Source organism: Aulonocara stuartgranti (genome assembly GCF_965226115.1).
Source record: "Aulonocara stuartgranti genome assembly, chromosome: 3".
In the NCBI taxonomy this organism is placed as follows: domain Eukaryota; kingdom Metazoa; phylum Chordata; class Actinopteri; order Cichliformes; family Cichlidae; genus Aulonocara; species Aulonocara stuartgranti.
In genome coordinates this window covers 20,880,079-20,899,928 of record NC_138941.1, presented here as the reverse complement: position 1 = coordinate 20,899,928, position 19,850 = coordinate 20,880,079, and the positions used below count along the sequence as shown (strand labels likewise).

Below are 19,850 nucleotides of genomic sequence, written 5' to 3'. Positions count from 1 at the left end.
CCAGTAGGGCAGCTTACACCCGAAGTGTGCACTGTGGCTCCAGCCTGGGTCTGTGATGGGCAGCTGTGGGTGAATTTTGTGTGTGCAGTGCAAACTCAAGCTTGCCAATGCACTGCAGTAAGGCAATGGAGCTCTAAAACAAAGTAGAAACAGTGTCAGTTGGATGTAGAGCATGATGATGCACCTCATCAGGAGCTTGTTTTACTAAGAGATGCAATAACAGTTTCACAAACACATTTTGCTAATTAACAAAACTACAACCAAAAACTGTTTTAGTGAAACTCTACCAGACACTCCACAGCTGAAAGACCACAGACGATGAGGCCAGTCTGTTTTCTCCACAGTCTGACCTCAACTCCAACTTCACAACAACTGTAAAGCCAAACACTCCTGACAGCGTGAGCTCACTGAAGTCTGCGCGGCGAGCTGTTGTCATTGGAGCAAAAACCAAGTTCACCAAAATCAAGTCGAGCTTCAATGGCAGTGAAAAACAGTTAAACAGAGTCCAACTGTAAATGGAAGTCAACATTTATTGTGTTACTTTAACAACTCGACTTCATCGTTGTTTATTTCCACAGCTACAATGACTTCATTTGAACACATACAGACTTAGTACTTCCGTAGATAGTCTGCTGTATTTTAAAGGTGTGAGACATTTGTGACTGAATAAATACGTTTGTAATTATTTTGTACGGCTTTATTAAATATGCTAAAAAGAATTTACAAAAGCCTCCCGGCTGGTTCGGAGGGAGTCAGGAGGAAACTTTTTTCCTGTTCACTGCTTCACACCCTGACTTCTCCTGGGCTCCTCTTCCACTACAGCCTCGGCGTCTTCCCCAGGGTCTGCTTCTTCTTTATGGGCGTGTGAAGAAAACCAGGTTCCACTGACCGAGTCGGTGTCGCCCACCCCTTGCAGCTCCCGGGGTCCAGCGCCCAGTCGGAACAGCGTGGGGATCTGACCTAGGATGGGGTTACTCTGTTGGAGGCCAGAGATCCACTGATTGAGGGTAGCCTGGTCCCCCTGACTGGTCATGCACATGGCAAAGACTGGACCGTCATCCACTGGATAGACACACAGACACACATCATCTATGTTACACCCTGGAAGTGAGGGGTTGTGGTCAACAGCAGTGATGCCATATCTTACAGTCTTCCACATCGAAGCTCTCATCGTCCCCCAGGTCGCGGTCCAAATCCAGGTCTAGCTGCAGAGGATACATGAAACACCTCTCTGGGTCATACGGCTCTTCTATCTGAGGGGAGGGAGGAGGATTTGTTTGTAATTTAATTCACAAAGTTTCACATATTCTACATTCATTATACAGAGTCTACAACGAGGGGAACACACAGACGGTCACTGCAGAAAATGCCGGCTGTTTGCAAATGACAGCCAGCTGAAGAAGCTGGGAGAGCTTCACAGGGAGTGGAGTGAGGGTGGTGTCAGTTCCCCCAACACCAGCATGCACAGATGTCTACAGGAAAGCAGCTGCAACGGCTGCATTCCTAACATCTGAGTGTATTAATGAACACACCAAGCTGGACATTTCTGTACTAGAAATCCTGTTTTTAATGGATCTTAGGAAATATTCTATAATCTGAGATTCTGGTTTTGTGACTTTCCTGAGCTATAAGCCACAATCATTAGAATTCAAACACTCTGTTATATGATCATCACACAGCACTTATTATTTGTAATGGTTAACAGTAATGTTTGCCCACCTTCTCTTCAGGTGGGGCAGGGTCGGCTCTGAGGACGTAGTAGTAAACACACGTCTTCCTCATCCACAGAGGGAACGGGCCCTCCACGAACACGGGCCTGCACGGGTTGTGCTTAGCGAGCGCTTCCATCTGGCTGGGGCTCTGGATGCCTGGTGCAAACACAGGAAAGAAAGAAAACAAACAACAAATATGGAAATGATGCCATTATTAGTATTTTTAACAATATATTTCTGACTAAGACACAGAATGTAGTTTCAAGTCATCCATACCTACTATATGTGGAAGTGTGACTTCAGCACCGCTGTCTGTGATGTCTGTGCAGGGCAGCTTGTGAGGAGAGCACACACAGTTTGGTAAATACAAGATTTACATCTGATGACAAAACACAAAGTCAATCAAACGATTTTTACACACAAGTTTGTCTTAGTTAGACCTGAGAAACTAAATGACTGTAACACAAAAACTTGTACTCGCAATCATGTGGAGTTTTTTCTCCACTTTCTATAAGCTCAGTTTAAAAGCTTAAGAAATGTGGAACACGAGTCTGTGGTTGACAGCTGTGGAAAAGGGGTTTCCAGACTCGGGTCTGAAACATTCAGCGTATTAGCTTTAAAGATTTTAGAGTTACTTTTGTTATTCTTTTAAAGAACAAAGCCAGGCTAGCTGTTCCCCTTGTTTCCAGTCTTCATGCTAAGCTAGGCTAATCCATGCATATACCTGGTAGACGGTCACTTTTGCATCCCAGTCGTTTGCCATGCGTGTGAGGCTGAAGCGTGCCAGGTCTACTGGGTCTTCAGGGAGTTGCTTGGGAATAGGAAAGGGGTTTGCGTGCATGAACTTGGGGAACCAGTACATGATACGCTGGTACTTTCTCATAGGGTGGGTCTTTTCTCCAAAGATCTGGACCAGCAGCACTTTGGTCTCAGTGTTGGGCATGATACCTGAAGCACAGACACTGACACTTAGACACAAAAACAGTGTACAGAACACCTCAAGATTCTCAACAACTACCACCCACCATAATTCTCCATCTGCTCCAGGAGCTGCACTCCACACTCCTGCTGACGGGGATAGTGGTTGAACATTCTCTGGATAAAGTTTTGCGGCACGAATACCTCTTTAGGAAAAACATCCAGCAGCTTGTTGTAGACAGTGAGGTCTTTCTCCACCCCGAATTCTGGCATCTTCTTCAGAGCAGCATAGATGAACTCCACATGACCTCGACGCCTTATGTCTCTCTTGGTGTAGACGTCTATCACTTTGTTAAACGTGGCCTTGGTTTTGGTTTCTTTGGCGACCTGCTCAAACAGATCATCGTGGGCGACCAGAGACTTGTCCCTCGTCTTGTCCTCTTCCTGAACGAACCGTGCAGGCTGACTCTTGGTGCGCGCTGGGCTGCTGTGGAAATGCCTCAACACCTAAAAGCAACATGTTTTTGTTATGAACGCATATAAAAGATTCATTCATATGATCTGATTAGTTATTGATTAACACCAAACAAAGAGTCGACTGCCAGCTGCCTTTCGCTGCGATTATATCAGTGCTGTATATGAGCTTAAGTCTGGTCGCTGCTAAAGCTCACCTCGCGCTGTGGGCACTGCGAGCCGCCGAGCAGACTCGAGGAGTGTAACCGGAATAGAGCGCCGTTGTCTCCAGCAGCAGCAGCAGCAGGCAGCCGCCTCCCTGCGTGGCTGAGCAGCCGCAGAGACTTGAGCTGATGCAGGCAGCGGCTGCCCTTCATAGTCGAGCCATCACGGCGAGTGTCAGAGAACAGAAGTGCACACGGACGTGAAGCTCACACGTTCACTCTTCGGTGTACCTCATCCAGCTGTGAATATTTGTACAGAACGATCAAACTTTACATTTCACATTTTTGTGAAGTTTAGTTCGTCAACTGCTCAAACGTTGTAGTAATGATAGTTATTATTATCACCCCAACATGTATAACCATGTTAATACTGACCTTTAATGCCGACAATCGGACAAGAAGGCGCTGTCAATGGACGCTACCATGTTCAAAGGCCAGTACAGCATTCCGGTCCGACACGCGTTTGCTTCCCCCAAACAATAGAAACAGTGACAGAAATGATAGTTCCGTAAAACCGCAAATAAGCGCAGTAAATATTCTCCATTAAAATGCAGGAAAATGATTTCTAAATCAATGCCATTCTTCGCGCTGTAGCTATGATTCTTCAAACTATTAAACAAAAGTTGAGAAAAGAGAAAGCTAACTATTTTTTTTCCTTTGTCGTGCAGTATAATTTACGGTGACCATATTTTGATTTCCAACAAAGAGGACACTTGTGCCAGCCATGAAGAACTTTAATAATACTGTTCTCTTAACTGTAAACTTTAACATATTTAAACGATGCCTTCTCTGTGCGGTTAATGAATGGTGAAATAAAAAAAGTTGTAGAGGCTTTTACAAGTCAACAAGAGACACTTCTTAAGGCAAGGGTCGCCACTTTGCAGCCATCGTCGAGCTTATGTTGGCTGACAATAATGCAACACTAAAATTCAAATACAGTCACAGTGACATAACGTTGCATTTATAGAATCGCTGGTCAAATGCAATATAAGCAAAACAACAACAACAAACAAACAAAATCAAAACTAAAAGGTCTTACCCTTAAAATAAGATTTAAAAAGATCCCCGGTGACGTTTCTGGCACCATCCTTTCTGTTGCCACTTCCAGTGTTTCCGTGTGTGTGTGTGCGTGTTTTAATGTGTGATGTCTTTACCTTTAAGGTGTTCTATATAAAATAAATAAATTACCTGTCTTGCAGGTATCTTTATGACGTCAGATCACTCTAAAAATGACATTTTTTAACGTCAATTAGACTTTCATACTGGGTCAATAAAGGATATATAAAAGTCACTTTACCAAAAACTAATTGCAGCTTCTACCTTGTGACAGGAATATTGTGCGTGGTCAGGATGACTGGATATCGTTCGTGAGGGATGCATTTGATATACGTTTCATTTCTTATAGGCCAACAAGTTATTTATAGCAGTTTGAATGCAGGCAGTCACTTTCTGGCACAGGTTTCAGGGCTTGTAGTGCGCACCGCCGCCACGAGATGGAAACAAATGCTCGTCCTGTAGCTGCCAGGCTGCAGAGGTGCAGCCGTAAGAAGCTGCTTTAAGAGTTCCGTGAGATGTTCTGGTTTACGGACACTGAAATCCTCCTTCCTGACGCAGTCTGACTGAGGCGAATATCTGGCAGCACTTTTACCCGTACCCGGTGCCTTCCCGCCAATAGTGTCAAGCTAGCTATAACGAGGGGCTACACTTCCGGAAGCGGTTTTCAGTCTGTGGTGTGATTGTTTTTAGTTTTTCATTTTATATAAAGTAATTTCGAACTATATTTTATATTTAAGCTTGATTTCCTTATAATTACTCCCCCCTCACACACACACACACACTCACCCACGCACCCGTGCGTTTAATAAACTATTGCGCTTTATGTTGCGGAAAATTCCGCGTTTCCGGTATTCTTAGACCTGTCATCGACTCAAGTCTCCAGAGTGTGGGCTGTGATTCTCCTCTGTCAGCATGGAAAACACACCTTAGTGCACGCTGCTCCTCTAAAAACAGGAGCCGCCGTCTAAACCTGGGATTATGGATTCCTCTACCAACAGTCTGGGTGAGTGCAGCAGCGACAGTGGTCCTTTGTGTTTTTACTGACAGCATTAGCCGTGGAAACTTCACTGTCCGTGCTCGGATCAGATAATCGCATCGCTCTCAAAGGAACGCTGTCAAACAGCTTCAAAGATGGCAATCTTTGGACAAAACTAGCATACACCGCACCACACACGCTTTACACAGTTTAACAAACGCGTTAAACCTCGAGCTTTGTTCGGAGGCTTTCAGTCACACCAAAACTTCGTAACTGAGCACTTAGATGCAGTTTTTCTTGGCAGCGCTCGTCGCCGCATTCTTTGCTGTCTTTTATTGCAAGCGGATGGTCGGCGGAACATCCGCTCTGACTTTCAAAGGATTTTTGCTGCTTAATTCTGGGCTTTTCAACATTTCTCCATGTTTTGTTCAGTCACACGTTAGCGCAGACAGACAGTAGTCTCAAACGTCGATGGAGAAACAGGACGTTACAGCAGCGCTGTGACTGTGTAGGTGCGTGGGACGGCTGCACGTCGTTTACATTATTTCTGTGGCATTCAAATAGTTTCCTCAAGTCTGGCCCGAGTGATCAGGACACCCTGGAGGCGTGCCTGCAACCACTTTGTGTCGCAAACTGAGTTGTGTGCTGCTGATTCCATGTTGTCACGCGTGGGTAGTTTGAGCATCAACATTGAGACCACCGGCAGAGCGAAGACCGCAGCAGCCTGTGTCCATGCACAACAGTTCATCCATATATTAGACGAAGCACCAGCTGAACATCCTTCTCTCCAAGTCACTGTGGGTTGGGTGAAAAAGCTCCACCCTGTCTGTCCCCACAATACTTACTATTATGCTGAAACTGGAACTTTGATAGCTGCCCAGTACTGCTTTTGATTCACATGTGTATACAAACATCCACACCCAAGCCTATCTTACATACTCTGGCTTCTTGAAAGCTGGTGGGCCGCCAAAGCGCTGGGGAACAGCAAATATATTAATATCACATGGGGAAGCTTGAGCAAGGCAGCTGTGACTCAGTGCTGCAGGAAGCTTCAACACACAGCCATTTCTCTTAATGAAGACCTGCGTTACGTTGGTAATTATGTTTCATAAACGAAGATGGTGACACGTTACCTGCCTCGGAAAGCTGCATGAGGTGTGCTGGAGCTCTGGAGAGTTGCTTGTGCCTCGGTGTCAGCTGGCCGGCTTACGTAATATGAGTTTGTAGGGATCAAATAACTGCTGTGTTTAGCAGTAACATGCAGATACTGATACACAATATTTCCTCCACTGAATACAGCCCAGTGTGGTGGACTGTATGCCAGCCTTAAAGTTGAAGCACATCTGACATCGGGTTAAAGGACTGGCTGATATCTTTGCAAACTAGTCATAGTAATGTTTTAGGGAAGAGCGAGCAAATGTGCAGTGTGTGCAGATTCCAGTGCCACACAAAGAGGCTTTACTGCTTTTCCAACAGTTTACTTCTGTTAATGGCTATTTGAGACTTAGCAAAACAAGACTTTAAAGATACTGCCCTCAGTTTTAATACTGATACCATTTGTTAGATGTTAAAAATAAAGTAAGATAATATATCCATATTGAAAATACAAAGTAAGCCTGCTATCTTACTGCCTTTCTGCTGGTTCATAACACCAGTCTTGTGTTTTGTAATTGTTGTGTCCATGACTTGTATCAGTAATGATAACTGCACAAGTTCAATCTGTGCAGAAATGTGGAAAAGCATGAAAAACTCCTCAGATTTTCAAACTGCGTTTACTGAATCACTGAATGAACTTAGACACATGCATGCTGTGTGTGTGAGCACAATGCAACCAGTGAAGTATCACGCTCTCTTAAGTAACTGCATAACTTTAGACGTTACAAGAAACTCCCCAGCTCAGAGTAAGGAATGGAAGACCTTTGTTTCAAAGGACAGATGTGCTGAAGTCTGTAGTTTACGGCTCAGGAGGTAAAGTTTACTAGTTTTCACATTCTCCTGACTAGTCTGAACTTCCATAAAAGGTCACAGCTTATGCTAACAGGGTCAAATAGACCAGATCAGAAGAACTGTATAGAAATTCAGTGAATGTGGGATTTATGTCCGGACGTAACGCAGCGTTACCTTGCTTACATTTGCAGTTATCCTAGTAAAGGTGCGGCGTCGTACCATTAACCCCGACTGACTAACACTTCTTTCTGACCCACACAGACCATGTACAGTCGCACACTTAAAGGAGCTAAAGTGCATAAAGTGCTAAGCTCTTCACTATAGATGAGGACAGTATCAGTGAAACGCTTCGTGCTCTGTTGTGGTAATTGTCAGCCTCTCTTTTACAGACTCCATCTGTGATGAGCTGTGTTTCTTTGTCATGGTTTGCTTTGGTGTAAAAGCAGCTGCTGCTAATGCTGGAATAGCAACTTTTCCTACAGGAAGTGACATCACTCAGTGTTTCAAGCGTCTGAAGAGGCATGCCTTCTTCTGTCTGATTTGTATTTGTATAACTTGAGAAGAGAAATTGAATTACTGCTTACGGATTACTGTAAAAATGTGTGCATACCCCACTTACACAGCTGGAAGTTAAACAGCTGGAAGATGTGAATGTGGTCACATTGCTGTAGTGCATAAGACAAGAAATACACACCTTCACACTCAAACAAGCATTATAAGAGCCGTCAGAGGACTAACACCAGTTACTGTTAAACCCAAATACTGTTTATACTGCAGCACTTAGACACGTGCTTTAATAGAGAGGTTTAGAATTAGAGCCGCAGAATCGAGTCTATTCATACAGCACTTAGCACTTAGTCAGCTTGCTGCTGTAAACACCCTGAGAACAGGAGTTATATTTGGTGTATATACGGTAAGGGCTCAATTAGTGGAACCAGAGTGGATTCATCATTTCAGCGTGTTGTGGTTTTGGCTCGAACAGCTGTCTAGGAGTACTGTGAGGATTTGGGACGTGTTGCAGTTGTGCAGAGATCAGCAGGAAGTTGCATCAGCAAATGGCAGCTTTTTCAGTGTTTTTCCCAGAATGTCGTAATAGTGCTTCTTTTCAGAAGAACGCACGTGCTGTTCTGCTGGAGCCTGGAGGTAAACACTCTTTCTTCTGTCTCAGGGCTGGAAGTTAAAGCTCACTGCTTTCTAACAGACACTGAAATGTGTCTGTAGCATTGAGTGAATGCTGAATCCTGTCTGGTCAGTTTAAAGATTGAAGTCGGGGGAATCAGAGTGTTTTCACTGGCGCCTTGTTTTGATCGCACCTGTAAATCAGAAGGAAACCAAAGCGGCTCAAACTTCAGTCTGTGCAGTTAAAGCAGTGCTGATAATAAATCAGTCAGTCTCACTCAGTGAGATCATCATGTGGCAGAGATTTATGCTCCATGGCCGTCAGTGGCTTACAGTGTTGTTATCTGTATGTAGAGCGAGCACGGACTTGCACTGTATTTGCGTCTGAGGCCTGACGGTTAAGATTGTGGCAGCGTGTTGTGAGCTGCATCATCTCCTCTGGCTTTTTGACAATTACTTTTTCCATGGTTTTATCCTTTAAGATAGCAAGGCTGGCTTAACTGGTTTTGGGGCCCCTGCACAGTGTAAACCAATGAATCCACCCATGCAACAGTAATCAAACCACCATGAGTTGTCTCCTGTTAAATCATCGTCCTTTGGATCTTTATGCTGTGCTTATACCGTTTAATGGTGGCACAGTGTTACTGAACTGGATGTGCAGGCGTGCATAAAGACTGTATAATGTGTATGTGCTGGGAGACTTTCCCGATTTTATATGAGCTTTGTACTTTTAACTTGGATATTGTTTGTATTAGTTTCTTTTACTAGGAGCTAAATTTGGTACGAGGTGTCTCGTATCTGCTGAGATCCGCGCTCTCGTTTGTGGTTCATGACAAATAAAAAGTAAAAATGAAATGAAATGAAACGGGGGTGTCAGGCTCAGTTTCACTAAGGACCACATGGGGAACTGAGAGTCGTCTACACGTCATGCTCCAGGATCATCTAAATGCCGTCTCAACCGCTTGTTTCATGTCCCTGAACCAAACGGAGTGTCGCCGTCTCAGTGACGGGAGGCTCGGAGAAATATTTAGGTGAAATATAAATATTTTTGCCCTCCTTTGTCTTCTGTGCACTCAGTGCTGGAAACTATTCCTTGAAAACGTGTTCTCACACCCCCACCTGTGAACGTATCTGCCTGCAGCATCAACTTCCCCTTGTATGCCACCTTTTTTTCCACCAGCTTGTTGGCTTCCAGCTGCAGTGTAGAAGCGCCTGTCGTTTCGGTGCATTGTGTGCACGAGGCACAGTTTTGTGTGAAGGCTACAATCGGTTAGTTTTAATTCTAGTCCTTTCATAAATTCTCTTACTACAACCGCAGCAGAGTAGAGAGTACTCATTCAGGTGCAGGGCGAACATGCAAATGCCACACAAAGGCACCAGCCTACAGAATCAAACCCACAACCTTGTTTCTGTGACGTGACAGCGCTAACCACTGCATCACGGCGTCATCGGGTGTGTTTTTGAGATGCTCCCTGGAGATAAACACAGGAGTGAGAGTCAAAGTGAAGGACTGTAAAGGAGGTCAGCTCGTCTCATGTGCAGTCCTGGTGAGCCGTTTGCAGCCACACGAGCTGTGCAGTCAGTCACATGTGTGCAGCGTGGTGGTGGTGGGGTGGGGGGAGTGTTTCTCACAGATGGTGCAGCTCTCTGTTTCACTTCTCAGATGGGACCTCGGCACTTGTGCAGGGGCGTACAGGATGTTGAGCAGCGGCAAAGCATCTAAATCAAAGTAGAGAACTACAGACTGAGCGCTGTGTGTCTGTAGGTGGCTGAGGTCATGATGCAGCATCCTTGGGTGACAGGTAGAAAGAGTGGGCGGGCGCTGTGAGAATATGTGTTAGTCAAACGGATGCAGGACGCACGTACTCTTTTTAACTTTAAGCACATGCATGCAGATAAGCAGCTAAGATGTTTATGGGCTTATTAAGGACTAAAGCAACGTCTGGAGAAGAGCAGTAATCTAGATTTATAGTAACATGTTTCATGTAGATAAAAGTAAAACCAGAGCTTTAGTGGCTAATTATAGTTGCTGGGTCCTTAAATGACCCTGAGCCTTTTACGAAAGACGTCATCAGTGGAGCAAATTCTCTCTTTTCTAACAGTGGTGGATACGGCTGAAAGAGGCTCGTGGTGTGTTTCACCAACTATTTTTCTTTTCTTAAATTGATTCCCTTCTTTTTCTCTCGAAACCTGAATCATAGGTTAATTAGAACCTGCCAAGCAGGGTTCACATCCTCCTCTTTTGCTCCTACTGAACGCTGCTGCTGGACTAGAGCTGCTATCACGTCCAGTAACTACTGTGTCACTGGGCTCTGTTCCCAAACGTTCCCATGTTGAGAAACCCTGTGACGTGTATGAAGAGACACGTGAAAAAGGCTTTTGTCCAGCATTGCCGTGTCATTTCCTGTCAGTCGTTCTGTCTGCTGGCACATGTTGAGCAGTAACGAGATGTCAGCAAATATCCTCACCTTGATATAATAATGATATTCAGCCCTGAAATGTGTGGCATGTGGAAAAAAGTTTTTGTTCACATAACGCACATTCAGATTACTCAGTGGACATCTCCAGCCATAACTCAGAAACTGAGAAGTCCACGCAGAGATAAAAGAAATTCCAAAAGTGGTGACATAACCTGCTTTTGCACTTCCACGCTACGACAGACGGACTGTGAATAGTAACCAGAATTCCAGTATAGCTACACGAATCTAATGTGGATCAAATTCCAGCTTCCCCTGTGCTGCTGCCAAACAGCTATGAGTCATCCCGTCTTGGCTTCCATGGGAAAAATGAAAAGAAGAAAACCAGAGTGGAAGTGGAGTACGATCATTTATGCAGATGTGTAATTATGTTGTGGTGAGACCTCTACAGTAGCAAGGCTTGTATCTGTTTTCTGATGCAGTTGTACGTTGTGAGATTTTCTGTGATGACCAATAGGAGCACTGATTATTCTGTTTTATCCTGTCAGTCCAGCCTCCTGACTGGTTCAGATCACGATTGTCCCTTCGATTGTCGTGTTTTGTTTTGGGGGCTTTGCTTTGAGTAAAGCAGTGCTGATGTTTGCCTCTCACAAGGACGTGTGGTCTCATGTGCTCTCACCAATAATTTAAATCTGTAGTAATGACATCAAAAATCTGCCTATAACTTCTTACATTTATAACAAAAAAAAGATGGCAGACAGTGAAACGACTGTGGATGGTGAGTCATATATAGAGACTGTATATTAATGGCTGTCACACTCTGTGGCCGTCCAAACATGCACAGAAATAGCACAAAGTTTAAAGAGTTTAGAATGTTTTCACTTTTAGTTTTGTTTAGTTTAGCTTTTCAGAAATTCTTTTAACCTCCACACTTTACTTCCGCAACCAGTAAAACCACTCAATAAAACACCCCATCTATAAAACCAGCCTACTGAGTACAGGATCCCACTGCCAAAAACAGATCCTGGGAAGAAGCCACAGTGGGTGTGGCACCACCAAACTGCAAGTCATGGTCTCACCAGAAATCCAACTAGCAATTTCCCCCCAGATAGGATCGACATGTCTAGCATTATAGGCAGCACTAGTGTCTCATTTGCAATCGCTTTAAGGAAGCACTGGTATAAAAACACCGTGTGTGCTTTCGATTTTTCAGCGGTGAAGAATTTGTTTGTACAGACTGGTTTAAGGTTGGTTTCATGCTTGTCTTTGGACGGTGGGAGCCACACAGAAAGAAAAGAAAGGACCCATCGGGCTCATTGATTTGAACCCAGCACCTTCTTGTTTTGAAATACAACATTTCATCAGACCGGCGGTCACGCAGAGCTGAAATTCATCATTCAGAGTGGCACCGGCGCTCTGCTGTGACCAAGCGCTTGCTTTTAATCTACATCCGCTGAATCTAAAAACTAGACTAGTTAGTTTAATCTAGACCTGCAGATGCTAGCAGGCAGGGCATGCATGGACCGCTATAACCAAGGGGCCGGCATGGTGTACAGAATCCTCTGTGCCGAGTATGGCCTGGAAGTCCTGAGGTCAAAATGGTAGACGCCCCCGAGCGTGGTCGAGACTGAGTAAGAGTGACAGCAAACGAAATGGGTGAAGCGCTTTGAGTGGTCAGAAGTAGAGCAGGGCGATATGGCCAAAAATATTTATCACGATATATATTTGAAAATTTGCGATAACGATATAACCGACGATATAATTGATGCGAGACAAAATACAACTCCACAACATTACTAGCGCAAAAAGACAACCTTCCATTTATTTTCACTTAAACAAGAAGCTGGTTTTTATGTACATTAAAGCTTTATAAAAATGTAACAGTGCAAATGCAAACTCCTTGCTGAAAGTTTAACCAAAAGGCATTTCCAGTAGAAATGGGCTGACATATCCTGAGCATAACCATGTATAATATCCACTGAAGTTAAAAAGAGGTGCTTTGCAACATTAAACTGCAATGTGCAGTACGCATTTTTCGGACCATAAGGTCCACAGGATTATAAGGCACATTAAGCGAAACAAAGCAGTCAGATAAATCAAACTTTATTAAACTCATTCTTCTTGCTTCCTCCACTTCTGTACCATTGATTCATTAATGTTGAATTCTCTGGCAGCTGCTCTATTCCCATGTTGCTGCAGTATATTAATGACTAACCTCGTATTGTGGATGGATTATCTCAGTTGTTCTCCTGACTGAAGTTTGGTCCGTTTACAGCATCCTGCCATGCGATTGCATTTGTCTCTAACCATGAAGAACCTTCACGTTAACTTTTATAAGTGGAAAAGTGTTAGTGTTCGTCCTCCAGCTTCACTGTTTATGTTATGCTAACATAGCTGTGTCGCTAGCGATCACGTAGCACATCATTATATACCAGCTAGCCCAACTTCAGTAACCCTACAAACGTCACTGCTGTTTAGTTTCCTGTCTTCATTTATGTTGGAAGTGATAGCAGAGCTGTACGTTTGATTTTTTTCAGAAATCTCTCCGTCAGAACATGCAATATCATGCTTAGGTAACTAGCGAAACTAGCGAGCTAACTTCCGCTAGCTTCCTGCTAACTTCTAACTCCGTTAAATGTAATAACTTTTGTTTTCATGGATGCCTGGAAGTTAAACTTTATAGTTACACCTGGTAAAGCAGCAATGCTGATCGTTTTATTAAAGATGAAAGAATTTAGACAGTTTTTAACTCTCAGTGATGCTGCAGTGTTGTTTGACCTGAAGCATACAGAGTTTAGGACCCAGATTACTCCCAGATTTAAGAGCATCTTAGTCCGACAAATATGACAATAACGACGGCCGCTTGCATGTTCTGCAAAGAAATGTGCTTTGTTGTGTATCTGACGGACAAACACCAAACCAGTTCCACATCACTGAAGTTGCACCATTTTTACAAACCAATTCTGGTTCATCTGTTTCACTCAACAATCGGCCATGTGCGTATGAAAACAAAGGCACTGCGCATGCGCGTTTTACTCCCATTCTATCGCGATATTTCATTTTCCTATCGTTGCCTAACATTATACCGGTATTACCGTGAACGGTATAATATGGCCCAGCCCTAGTCAGAAGAGTAGAAAAGCGTTATATAAGAACCAGTCCACTTACTATTTTACGGTGTCTGGACTCAGTGAAGCCCTTCAAAAAGCAGCTAAAGACCTTTTTATTTCAAAAAGCTTGTATTTAGACCAGGGTTGATTTATTTAGAACTGCATTGTGATTTGTTGTCTGTGAAAAGTGCTGTATAAACACATGTTACTTACTGAAACCTCTGGAGCGATCAGGCTATATTTTTACATCTCAGCTTTCTCATACAGTGAAAAGAGAAAAGCCTCAGTGCTGTGCAGCCTACTGAGAGCGAGCATTTTTCTATGTCAGCTGTGACTCTTCTACTCTTCGTAGCCACGTTCATGGTTTAGAGCTTGACTGCTACCCTCTGCTAAAATCGCTTCACAATACTTTAAAAACATTGTCCAGAAAGAGTTTGCCTCTTATTAGAGAGGGAGGACCTCCTATTTATGACAGGATGCTTCCTGTGATGAGAGATGTTTTATGAGAGGTTTAACTGATGTCTATTTTTTAATTTCACTGGACAAGCTATGCTTGCCATTGCACATTCACAGGCCTTTAAACCCAACCACCGAAACCTTAAAACCACATCTTTACCTTCAGACAGCAGTACCAGAAAAATGTCCTCACAGCGATGTTGTAATCTTCACAAAGATAAGTTGCCAAAAGGAAGGCAGGTGGTTGGATCCCTGACAGCTCCAGTTTGTATGCCAGATTATCCTCGAGCAGTATCCTGAACCCTGAATTACTCCCGGTGTGTTCATCTGAGAGTGAAAGATGTTAACGGTGGAAAGTATGTAGAAAGCCTGTCACCGGAGTCTCTCACCTAAAAGTAAAGGCAGACTATCGGCTGAGAGCATAAACTGAGAAAAGCATTTCTGAAGAATATGCTAAACTTGAGTGTCACATGGGCTCAATCCCAGCATCGCAGCAACAGGCTCTGCAGGCAAAGAGCTTTTATTTCTTTTGACATTCAGGAACATGTGATACTAAATGTTACATTCTGCTCTGTCTCACAATCATAACGAATTTTTCCAAAGATTCCTGGATTCAGACGTGGGTCCAGATTGGTGCAAAGCCCTACCTCTGATGAGATAAACCTGTTGTAAAGAAAATAACTACATTGTAGCGCTAAGTGTTACCTGATGTTGAAGCCATGGAAGAACAAGCGACAGGCTGAGATTATTTGGTAGTGCAGCTCTTCTCTAACCCTCGTCCTGCTGCTTCCTTTGTAGATGATGTGTCTGCTGACAGCAGTGCTGAATTTCCAGACCGGGCATCCATGATGGAGGTGCGTCTGCAGGCACAGGAGGACGAGATCACACTCCTGAAATCCTCTCTGGCTGACGCCCTGCGCAGGCTCCGCATCCACGATCAGGTCCTACAGTTACTGAAGCAGCAGGTCATAGCAGGTGGGTGATGTTAACTGAAAACTGAAACTAGTGTGGCTCGTCCGTCTCCGTTCATATAAAAGTGATTAGACTTGCAGAGTGCAGCTGCACACGCAGAAGAAACTAATAATCCACTTTGATCTACTCAGTGAACCCGAGTGCTGCACGGCTGCTAAGCCAAGCATGCTGCTCAGATTGTTCCAGCAGCAGCAGAAAGTTGTCCTCCAGCTCAGCCAGCGATGGGATCCGGCACCCTGCTACGAGGTACTACACCTTCCAGCCAAGGGCTTAAACGCTCAGGACGAACGACGAGGGGTCGTTGTGTTGTATTAGACAACACGCTTGTCTATTCAAACTGTCGTTGTGCTCATATGTCTGTGTGAACTGCCTGTATGACTGCTTTGTGTTGTTCTCAACCTTTGAACTCTCCAGCCAACTGTCAGACACCACTGTGACCAATGCAAACAGCCAAAGAGGAAGCTCGGCATCCACGGACATCCAAACCGTTCCAGCAACAGTGGACAAGTCGACCCAGACAGAGTCGACCCCGTCAGGCCAGGACTCGGCCCAGGACAGGGTCCCTCTCCACGGACGAGTCCAGAGCCTGCAATTGGAAGATGCACTCGTGGAAGGTCCTTCTGTATCTGAGGGAAACCGGGCCAAACTCCACCGTGTCCCTGGTATGGAAGAGGAGGATGAGGAGCCAGAAGAAGATGAAGGAGGAGGAAGAGGGGAGCAGGAAAAGGACCTAACATGGGCATCATCAGTTGAAGAGCCCATTCAGCCCACCACCATCAGAGGCCTCCAGAGGGAGGACCTCCTGGATGGCAGCTGCTCTCCGGAGGATCCAGGCTCAGCCTCGGCCTCATTCAAATCTTCAGACCAGAACCTCAGCTGCCGCTCTGGACCGCTGTCTCCCATCCACGAAAGAGAGAAGGCTCTGTGCGTGGTCCTGCCTCATTGCCGCGTTCTTTACAACCTCAATCATCTTTCCTTAATCGTTGATTGATTGCATGACTTTTAAGAACGAATCAACACTAACACTGACTTTCCAGATTCTGGCTCTGCAAACCCCAGTTGTGCTGCAGCCCGCTTTATGAACCAGACATCCTCAGGTTTGCAGGGTGTGTCATGCTGCGTTAGAATATGTCACCACCCGGGTGTCCTGTTCTGCTGTCTCGGTCACTAAAGTCCACACGTGCTTTCTTTTCAGTGTGTTTGAACTGGAGAAACACAAAGCTAAAGTCTAACTCATATATCCATATTAAGCTTCAAAGCACCCAGAGATTTGAATCCACTGGAAAATAGAATGAGAAGTAAACAAAAGGCATGTCTGCAAGCTGCACGGTGTATACTCCTGCTGCGTAGCTGCAGAGCGCCTCAAAATGACTCAGTGTCATGATTCTGTATGTGACACGGCGCCAGTAAGGATCTGTTTTTTTTCAACTGGGTTTTGCAGATTTGCCCAAACTGTTTCAACAATGTTTCACTATAATTAAGCTTGTAATCGCTCCTAATATCTTTGTGATTAAAACATATTCTCTTACAGCAAAGCATGTCTTCCATAAAGGACTACCTTACTAATAGGTGGGGACCACAGGGCAGGGCTCTGCTTTTGTTTACTGCTTTGGTTTACTTTGTTTACTTGTGCATGTGCTCTGTGTTTTGCCCTCCCTCCTTGTTATTCCTTTGAAAGGGTTTCCCAGAACATCAGTTTGACTTTTGCCTCTGACAAAAGCTCATGTGGGCCTCCAGGATCAAACTAGCACAAATTAGTATTCACTGCTTTAGACACATTAAGACTTTCAATATGAACTCAGAAGCTATTTTCACCATTGCAATCCCCTGCAAGCTGTCCAAACGGCATTAAACCTTTAGAATACAGTATAAAGAGTAATTATATTTTCAAATTTCAAATTTTAAATGATTTTGTTTCTGGTTACATTTTGAGAAATTTGGTATGTTGCTGAGATTTCAAACTCAGATGACATTACTACAAATAAATTTCATCTAATCGAATAAATTAGTCAAACTGTTTCATCAGGTCAGCTTCTTCCTCTTGTGTGATTGTTTGCATGGCCTTAACATTGTGTGTGTGTGTGTGTGTGTGTTTTAATCTCAATATTAAATGTTACTATTGTGCTTACAAAACTATTTAAACGTAACACTGGATACTTTCAGTTTGTATTTTATGATGTGTTTGTGTTGTAGAGCTCAAAGCAAACACAAGCCGACCTGTTTTCAAAGTGTCTGTTTAGGCAACAAATTGTTCCTTGTAGGTTTAAAAAATTTTAAATCCACACACAAATATTGTTTTTGTGAAGCTACAGAGCTTCTACTAGTTCTGACTGATTGTTTCCAGAATGTCCAGAATCAGAGTTCAAATAATTTGCAGATCAATGGCAAAAAGCACGTTTGTCTCTGAAGTTAGCATAAATTTTCAGTAGCACTGTTTTTACACCTATAAGGAGGTCTTTCACACAATTGGCACAGTGACAGGTGTAGTAGGCGGGGCTTGGCAAAAGTTATTTATCCTTTGATGGAGAATGTAGGTGCAGCGGGGATTTGTGGGTGCTTCGCATGCAGAGGGATAGGTGCATTAAACTGTCTTGAGTCTGTTAAAGCTGACTCGGTGTTTCTGTGACGCTTTAGGGTTCGTAGAAACAGCGAGAAACTAGGGAACCCTGAAAGGCAGAGGAAACGTCTAGACAAGAAGGCAGCATCTTCAGCAAACCTCCTCGCCCGCTCCCCAAGCCTGGAGAAGTGAGCCATCCTGCCATCACTCACAGATGTCACCACACCGCTCGCTTTGTCCCACGGCTGCAGCAGCCTCGCATTAAAGGGACACTTGTTGGAAGTCACCCTGTGAAACACTCATAAATACACATAATGCGATTGTGAAGCAACAGTCTGTGAAATGGCTTCTAATGTCTTGATTTTTCTCTCCGCAGCCGAGCTAAAGAGCTTATCGCCAGTGCAGGTGAGGTCATTGACAGCATCTTCATCAACAGAGGCCTCTGAGCCAAACTCCATACAGGCCCCAGGGTTCAATCAGGAGTCAGCCCACCACCGTTTCACTGAAACGCACTTTGCTGAATTCAAAAACAGCTTCTACGATCATCGTTGCATGTTGTTGTGTTTAATTTAGGTACTTTTCCAACATGATGGTCTGGCCTGGCTCCAGTGTTGGCAGGCCTGAGCTGTGCTGTGCTTCTGTACTTGTGACACAGAAACCCCGTTGGTTCACACATGTAGTCATTTGTGTAAAAATGAGTGGATTTCCCAACCAACCACACTCTTGTTTTGCATAGCTTTTATGAGCATTGGCCTTCAGTCTGGTTCTGGTGGTTTAGGCTTCATTCCCTTCACCAATCAGGCTCAGCCACTAGTTTATATCTATTATAGCCCCTTACATGAATAGCTGCGTTGGGGGAGGGGGGGCTTTTGAAGGATGGACCACTTTTAAACCTGTGTAATTTACTTGGACCACATCACATACTTGTTAATATAAAACTCTGACAGTTCTTGACGTAGTCAAATGCAAGAATGCATTTCATAAATTTGAGACTTTAGATCAGGACGTCCAACTCCAGGCCTCGAGGGCCGCTGTCCTGCAGGTTTTAGACCTCACCCTGAGTCAACACATCTGAATCACATGATTAGTTCATTACCAGGCCTCTGGAGAACTTCAAGACATGTTGAGGAGGTCATTTACCGTTTAAATCAACTGTGCTGGATCAAGGACACATCTAAAACCTGCAGGACACCGGCCCTCCAGGCCTGGAGTTGGACACTCCTGCTTTAGATGATATGAAAAACGTTGTGCTTTGTTCTGTCTCGAGTAGGGCTTTCTCAAACTCTCAGGATCGTTTCCACAGCACTATATCCGTCAGAGTTTGTTTGTTTTTGGGTTTATCATTTTATAGTTCTATTACCCTTTATGGCTTTTATATTACAATTTCAATTTTTTTCAATACATGCCAGGTGTCTTCTTGTGCCAGTACAGGATATGATGTCATCGGCTTGTTTGGTTGGTTGGTTGCAGTCAAGGTTACGTTAGCTAACTAGAACCAATAACTCAGGAGTAAACAAGGGGACCTAAACTAAAATTCAAAGCGGGTCACTTTTGTGCCGTCCAACATAAAACATAAAACAATGACTTTTATGTTAAGAAATCAAGATAAAGTAATCCAATCAGTGAGATGACATAAAAAACTGTCTCCAAATAGTGTGGCATCGCTTCCTCAGAGCCTCTGCCTCATTGGTGTTTTTTATTTTTGTTTTTTTTCTATCGCGCACATCGACCCTTTTTTAACGAAAAGGTTTACATTAACAAATTGATGCCATTTCTCACCAACAATGCTCCATCTGGTGGCAGATGGGTGCATAACATCTATGACACGATAATTTACCGGCACTGGGCAACAATTAAAATTTTAACAGGTTAAATGACTAGAACTTATATTACTGACAACAGCGACGGCTAGTTGTGCATACTATACCTTACA

General features: G+C 44.0%; 3 protein-coding genes across 4 annotated transcripts in view; 2 read left to right on the top strand and 1 right to left on the bottom strand.

Moving 5' to 3' along the window:
• Positions 1 to 510: 510 nt before the first annotated feature.
• On the bottom strand, positions 511 to 3,787 carry ecsit (ECSIT signaling integrator). The gene is made up of 8 exons (XM_082524542.1): positions 3,683 to 3,787; positions 3,302 to 3,547; positions 2,738 to 3,137; positions 2,437 to 2,660; positions 1,989 to 2,046; positions 1,720 to 1,868; positions 1,148 to 1,253; positions 511 to 1,062 (listed from the first exon to the last, which is right to left on the bottom strand). Exons 2-8 carry the CDS (start codon positions 3,458 to 3,460, stop codon positions 776 to 778), a joined length of 1,383 nt encoding a protein of 460 aa, XP_082380668.1. The 5' UTR covers positions 3,461 to 3,547; positions 3,683 to 3,787; the 3' UTR covers positions 511 to 775.
• Positions 2,994 to 19,850, top strand: part of cth1 (cysteine three histidine 1) — a 74,374-nt gene continuing 57,517 nt past the window's right edge. Inside the window, exon 1 of the mRNA XM_082524660.1 lies at positions 2,994 to 2,997. The gene's annotated coding sequence lies outside the window, so the exon portion shown is untranslated. The remainder of the gene's footprint in view (positions 2,998 to 19,850) is intronic.
• Positions 5,226 to 19,850, top strand: part of eml3 (EMAP like 3) — a 33,763-nt gene continuing 19,138 nt past the window's right edge. The window contains exons 1-6 of one of the 2 annotated variants that reach the window (XM_082524144.1): positions 5,226 to 5,366; positions 15,187 to 15,363; positions 15,492 to 15,606; positions 15,775 to 16,284; positions 17,995 to 18,105; positions 18,294 to 18,322. In XM_082524144.1, the coding sequence (XP_082380270.1) occupies positions 5,342 to 5,366; positions 15,187 to 15,363; positions 15,492 to 15,606; positions 15,775 to 16,284; positions 17,995 to 18,105; positions 18,294 to 18,322 (967 nt within the window). In that variant the 5' untranslated portion in view covers positions 5,226 to 5,341. The remainder of the gene's footprint in view (positions 5,367 to 15,186; positions 15,364 to 15,491; positions 15,607 to 15,774; positions 16,285 to 17,994; positions 18,106 to 18,293; positions 18,323 to 19,850) is intronic. The other variant, XM_082524145.1, reaches the window with a different exon arrangement.

Coding starts and splice junctions, on each gene's coding strand:
- ecsit (XM_082524542.1), bottom strand. CDS start 3,460: ATGAAGGGCAGCCGCTGCCTGCATCAGCTCAAGTCTCTGCGGCTGCTC. Junction 3,138..3,301: donor CGCAGTGCCCACAGCGCGAG/GTGAGCTTTAGC, acceptor TGTTGCTTTTAG/GTGTTGAGGCATTTCCACAG. Junction 1,254..1,719: donor CTGCCCCACCTGAAGAGAAG/GTGGGCAAACAT, acceptor CCCTCCCCTCAG/ATAGAAGAGCCGTATGACCC.